This window comes from Chaetura pelagica, unplaced genomic scaffold (assembly GCF_000747805.2).
Source record: "Chaetura pelagica isolate M959 unplaced genomic scaffold, ChaPel_1.0 scaffold21, whole genome shotgun sequence".
Classification (NCBI taxonomy): domain Eukaryota; kingdom Metazoa; phylum Chordata; class Aves; order Apodiformes; family Apodidae; genus Chaetura; species Chaetura pelagica.
Window position 1 is genome coordinate 2,908,335 of NW_009952251.1, and position 6,569 is coordinate 2,914,903.

Genomic DNA, 6,569 nt, shown 5'->3' on the forward strand with positions numbered 1-6,569 from the left:
AAAATTCACCCCTTCCTAGAAGTTTGTTAAAGAAACTGTGAGAAGGTTAATAACATTGGGATAAATTGATGTATTAGAATGATGGGTATAAATGTCCTTTTGCCTCATTAGAGCAGCTGTAATCCAACATTAATATTTTATGAGTCCCAAATTAAAGAAATTCTAGCCATTTAAGTCCTTTGTGGTTTTTTTTTTGTTTTTATTTTTTATTTTTCTATCATCATATTCAAGGTTTTAACTGATACCTAAAGGACAGAAGAGTTGGGGATTTGACGTTTGCATTTGTCCTTGACATTTATTTCATGGACATCTTCCTTCTAAAATGGAAATAAATCTGGCTGTGAGAAAATAACTCAGAGATAAATATGTGTCTGTTAGTTCAATCTGAAGCTGACTCATGGGTTTGCAGAAAAATGAAATAAATCTGCAGTGTTTTCCTAATAAAGACGTTAAAGTCTGTAGGTCGCTCATATTGTCCCTTGACAATTAACTCTTTATTCCTGGAAGCTGCTCATTCTATCTGTCTATTTATTTATTTCATGTTATTTTTTAACAATATCTGATCAACAGTAATCTCACTTTTTGGTTTTCACCTGGTGCTCATTGTCTCATGACCTTCAAGAGTGAAAAGTGGAATATTTGGCAAAAATCTTATTGACTATTCCCATGCTCTTAGGGACCTGGCCTTCCTTTCTTCTCTACTAGTGTGTTAAAGTTTAATCCTTTTCTTAATATGGCAGGATAACTTAAGCAAGACAATAAAGGTTTCAGAAAAACAGAATAGCTGCTGCTATTGGAAACTGTTCTGAAATGTTAAGTAGGAAAAGCAGATGGAGCCTATCTTATTTCCTTATGATTCAGACAGCCTGAGGAAAGGCTGGAAAGACCTGCATCTCCCAAGAAAGAAGGAAGGGCAGTAAGTAACATTTTGGTAAAAAGTGGAGCTTTGAAATAGTCTAGAGTAGAATAAAGAGGGCTAAATTCCTACAGGAGCAACATAGGAAAGAGCCAGCATTTGTGATTGGCTTTTGTCCTCCCCTATAACACCTGAAGGCTATAGAATTTGGTATGCAGTCTTGTGCTAAAAAACACAGTACCAGCAGATGCATCACCTTGGCTGTGTAATGGTCACCTTGTCCTTGCTTGCAGTGACAGCCTCATGGTACAAGAATAACATGTTCTCTGTCTGTTGATCCACCAGATGCTTAAGCATGTCCTCCCTTTGAATTGGCCTAGGAGTGCTTTTTTTTTTGCCTTTTTTTTTTTCTTCCCTTCCCCCTCCACATTCAGTAATTGCTTATTTCCATGACAGCTTTCAGAAAAGTGTCCCTTTTCTTTTGAATCAGTTGTGTAAACCCTAGTAGATACAGCCATGCTAAATATTTTATTAAATAAACATGATAACAAGCTGCTGCAAATCTGCTGGGACTGAAAGCCTGGGCTGGAGATGGGGTTGTGAGGAGAGAGACCCGCGGTGTGCTTGGCTGTGAGTTCAGTGTAACTCTGCTGGGCAGGGGGCTGGCAGGGCTGAGGAGCACAGCCCCAGGGGAGGGTGAAAGCTGTGCTAGTAGTACGGGGGTACATGCTACCTCTGAGTCACCTGTCTTCAGATCACAGCCCCAGGGGCTGTGGTGTCTCCTCAAAAATGGGAACTGTAAGCATCGTGAAATGATTTGCTGTGAGCGGGGAGGTCTGATGTAAAGTGTGTTTCTAATAGATAGTATTGAAAGAAATACTTAAATGTCAGGCCTACACATTACCCTGTTGGGAGCTGATGCCTACTGCATCTTTTTCTCACTGAGATACTGTCTTGTTTCCTTAAGTAGTTTGCAAATATATTAAATACCTTCACTTCTTTGGAATGTGACTATACCACAATAACTGCCTTATCATAGAAGATAAAGGCATGTTTGCTCCAATAGAAAAGAATGCTTTGCAGTGAGTTTGTTTAATTACACAATCATTTGTCTTTCAAGAGACTTGTTAGTGTGATAATCTTAAATTTCAGCTGCAAAGTGTACTGCTGTAACTACTAAAGTAAAACTACCAGAGGGCAGATTTCACTAATTAGGCCTTTTATACTAAAGCATGTATTTTTTATTTAGCTTCTTCACTGTTAGTATTTCAGTTCACTGGGAGCTTAACCCCCTGAATGGTGTAACTTTTGCTTGGTTTGCCTACAGCTCCAAAGTAGGTAGGTGGCAACCAGCCAGCAAGCAGCAACCCCCCAGCTATCTGGAGCAAAGGGCACTACAGCCAAGATTGTCAGATGTAGGTCCGAATGGAATAGCTGGAGGGTAATTGGGAACTAGGTGAAAAAGTGGCTTCAGCTCACTTCTGAGCTGAAGTTTAGCTGTTGATGGGAGGGATCCAAAACTGCCCTGGCAGAAAATACATGGTATTTCACAATATGTCAAAGCTGAAGTCCTCCCCTGCAGATACTGAAGTTCTGAAAAATACTTTTCACTAGTCCTTTCCTGTTATCTCCAGAACAGGCTTATAGTGCATATAGCAATGCTGATTTTTAACAGCTTTGATGTAATGAGGAAGTACCATTTAACTACTGCTATTAACATTTCAGTAGCAATAAATCATGTACTGATTTATTTTACCCAAGACTATATCAACACATTTCAAGGCCGTGTATGTTCTTAGACTGAACTAGATCAGTGTACACGTATCAGCCTTGAAGGCATCGTTAGAAACACACTGTATCAAGTGCAGATTTGTGTACTCCCACATGAACCTTGAATCCTTTTCCAAGGCAAGATAGGGTTGTTAGAAATACAAAATTTTGGTTGCTTCAGCATTACTTTAGTAAATTGTCTTGCTATTTAACAACACTGCGTTAAGGATAAAGGAAATACAATTTGTCAAGTTGTCTTTCTACTAGAGAAAGCTGTAGATCTGGCCTGAGATAGTGTGGAAATCAGTTAAGAAGTTGGTTTTAGGATCAGCATCAGCCCCAATTCTGACCAAGTCACAAAAAACAGTGAGATAAAAAAAAAAAACCCACATTGTAATTCTTACCTGCTTCGTCTGTGAACTGTATTGTTTTGTTCTAGCACAAGTTAGATTCTGTGGGACAGGCTGTTTATGGCAGGGTGGTTTGTATGCAATAATCTTGCAGTGTACCAGTGTCTTGCTCAAGGAGTTAAAAAAAACCACAAAACCCGTTATCTTAAGATAAAGTTCAATGTGCAAGGGAGCTAGGCAAAAGTCCCCTACATCACTGCATCTGTTTGATAACCATTTTACACTCATCTCCCAACTTCATCTAAGTTCAGGGAAAAAACATTATTACTAGAATTGAGTTTTTGTTTCAGAGATTAGTTCATTAAACAGTTGGGACTCAGTTTCACTGAGCAATAGCAGAAACTGAGACAGAAGTAGAATAGTTCTAGAAGTTTATTGTAAAGACCTTTACATTGTCAGTACAGGGATACGGATATAAAATGGTGGCATTTAGAATAATTAAGGCTGTTTAGCGGTCATCTGAATTTCACTGTTCAATGGAGCTCAAGCAAGAGCAACTGATTTCTGACTGTACATGTTTTTATTTGTGTTCCATCATTACAGTGAGATCACAAGTTATTTCAGAGACTCGGTGCCTGTTTATTATAAAACAAAGGACATTATTTACATGATGAAAGAAAATTTCAGCATTTTAGTGGAATGGATGACTGATACTGCAACAAGTTTAGTCCACATATTTCCCAAGAATGTCGCCATCTCTAAACAAGTAGTAGTCCTGCAAAGAAAAGAAGTGTTAATACATGTCACATCAGTTGTCTCCCAGTTGTTTGGCAAATACTGCCTCTTCTGAAGTTAGGGCTACCACACTCATGAAGTACAAAATTCAAAGTGACCTAACCAAGACTAGCCTTACACGTTGACTTCTTGAAAATATTTTTGGTTTATAAGATACTCTTTGGCAAAGCTACCAAATTACTTTTTTTAGTAGTAAGTGCAAGAACCATTAGAATACAATTCCACAAGCTTTCCTTGATGAAAGCAAGGATATTCCCAGGAATTTCAAAGCCTTTTAGGGCTCCTTCAACTACATGCTTGGCATAGGGAGCCACTTTTTCCACCCTGCAAAGGGTAACAAGTACTACAGGTACCAGAAGGTGGCTGGATTCAGCTGCTCCCATTCAAATACGAACAGCTGTGTTTCTTGAATGCTGCTAAAACTATGAAGTAACTACAGAATTTATCACTGACAATATGACATTTTGGGAACCAGCTTAATTTGCATTCAGAAAGTTGGGAAATGTACCTTATCTTCTAGTACAATCTTCGTCCCACCATATTCTGGTAGCAAAACCTTTTCACCAACTTTCACACTCACTGGCTGAATCTCACCATTCTGAAAGAGGGAAAAAAAATTAATAATTAGTTTTCCACAATATAGACACATGTAACAGAATTTAATCAGAACTACAACAAACCATCCAATTATAGAACAATCAGGAAATCACAACAATTCTGTATTTTCTTTGTACAGTGAAACTAGAATATAAAGGTTTAACAGGAAGAAAAACACACCAGCCTATTATCAAGCACTGGAGTCCTACAGTATTTAGACAGTAGAACTGTAGTTATTTTCTGAATCTAATTAATGTTTAATTTTGAGTGTAAATACATCTGTGAGTTCTTTGACTGACATACTGAAAAGGATTTAACTTAAAGAAAAAAATACCCAAGAAGCCCCTTTCTAAAATGGAGAAAGTACACTTCCATATTCTATGGCCAAGGCTAATTACTCCCAAGTGCCAGTTAAAAGCACCTTCCCATTTTTGTTACTTTGATCAAATGGTGACTGTTGCTTGCCAATCGTTGTATAGAAACACTGGATAATGTTTAATTAAATTTTTGTATTATAAACTAACTATTGGCATGCTAGTCAAATATTACCACAGTTTCACAATATAATGCTTTGAAAATCAGATACTGATACAAAGCAGCATAGTATGTATAGAGGGACTCATGGTAAAGAAAAAGTCCAAGTCAACATGCCCCAGTTAAAATTTAACCTGTTTTCCAGTTGCTACTAACTGAAACTACTTTGCTGGGGAAAAAACGTTCCAGTGCTGAAGCCCATAGCCATTGGCATTTTGGTGAAGACTTTTTATGATCCTTTCAATTTCAGTCACTGCCATCATCCATCCTTGCTACATTTACACTCCAGCCATCCCTTTCTGATTACAATATTCCAGCTACCACCACACCATTACTCCTTCTAACCCAATGTAACGCTTCGGGGTATTTACCTTTCCTTTGGCTCCAGAGCCAACTGCTACTACCGTTGCTTGTAGCACTTTCCCTTGGGCTTTTTCTGGAATCATGATGCCTCCTTTGGTTACTGTCTCAGCTGCACATCTTTCAACCAGGACACGATCAAAGAGGGGAAGAAACTTCCTAAATGCTTTTCCTGCCTGTGGAAGTAATTGTACATTGTAACAAAAGAAACATTACAACAAAATTGCAATTAAAAAAACTTTTAAAACCAAAATAAGCTGTTTCTCTTTTGAGAAAAATTAATAGTTTAAGAAAACTGCTGAGCATTCATTCTTAATAGTACAAAACGTGTCACCTTTGATTGCATCAGAAATTGCCAAAGACACAAGCAGATGCTGGGCAATCCCAACAGCTCAGTTGCAGATGATGCATTCCAGCTGGGGGAGTAAACCCTTTAGCTCCAAAACTCCGTAGGATTTTAACCCCACATCTTTGGTTACTATAGTTTGGCGAGTGTTAATTACTGATTACATGCAATGTATTTCTTCAGTTCACAACCAGGCTTAATGATGATTAAGGACCTCTTGAGACAAATAAATTTTTATTCACATAGTGGAGTGTTTTATAGTAAAGAAGCAAAACTCTAGCCAGGTCCCCCCAGGTATTTTTCAGGAGCTTTCAAAGCTCAGCATTTCACTTCATGGTATACAGCCTCTCAAGTCTGAAGCTTGAAGCAAGACTGCTGTCACTTATACTGGCTTTTACAAAAGGACAGCAACTTCAAAAGAAACTACTATATCAATGCAAGCACCAAATCCCAAGAGGGGGTGGTCAGGAAGATAGAACTCGGTTTGGTTCAGAAGGAAAGAGATGGCATCTTGCCAAGTCACATGGAGATGGGGCTGCACTGGACAGGTACCCAGAGCCCACACTCAGAAACTAGAAACCAGGGCCTGGCACCCACGTGCCTTTTCCTGGGGCTCATACACACACACACTTACTTTAAACTTAGGAGAAAATAAAATTACAGGCAGAGCGTGAACAAAAGGCAGTACGTGAAAGATGCGTGTCCCCCCACCTAGTGCTACTGGCACAGCGATGAAAAACCAGAGACAAAAGGCTGCTGCGAGCACTTTCATTGTGTACAGATAACGGCTCTGAGCCGCTGTTTAAGGAGAGACGTTATGAGTACGACCGCCCGCAAAGGTCTACAGAGCACAGATGAGGGATGAGTGCAGCACAGAAGCTGAGGTGTCTCTCGCGGGCCTGCCCGGGGGGCGCTGCCCTGCCCTGCGGGACCCTCCCCCCCCGCCGCGGGCAGGGAAGCA

At 39.5% G+C, this 6,569-nt stretch overlaps 1 protein-coding gene across 1 annotated transcript; it reads right to left on the reverse strand.

The window, feature by feature from the left end:
• Nucleotides 1-3,396: 3,396 nt before the first annotated feature.
• On the reverse strand, nucleotides 3,397-5,611 carry HSPE1 (heat shock 10kDa protein 1). Its single transcript, XM_010007361.1, has 4 exons — nucleotides 5,597-5,611; nucleotides 5,274-5,438; nucleotides 4,280-4,369; nucleotides 3,397-3,751 (listed from the first exon to the last, which is right to left on the reverse strand). Exons 1-4 carry the CDS (start codon nucleotides 5,606-5,608, stop codon nucleotides 3,701-3,703), a joined length of 318 nt encoding a protein of 105 aa, XP_010005663.1. The 5' UTR covers nucleotides 5,609-5,611; the 3' UTR covers nucleotides 3,397-3,700.
• Nucleotides 5,612-6,569: the final 958 nt, after the last annotated feature.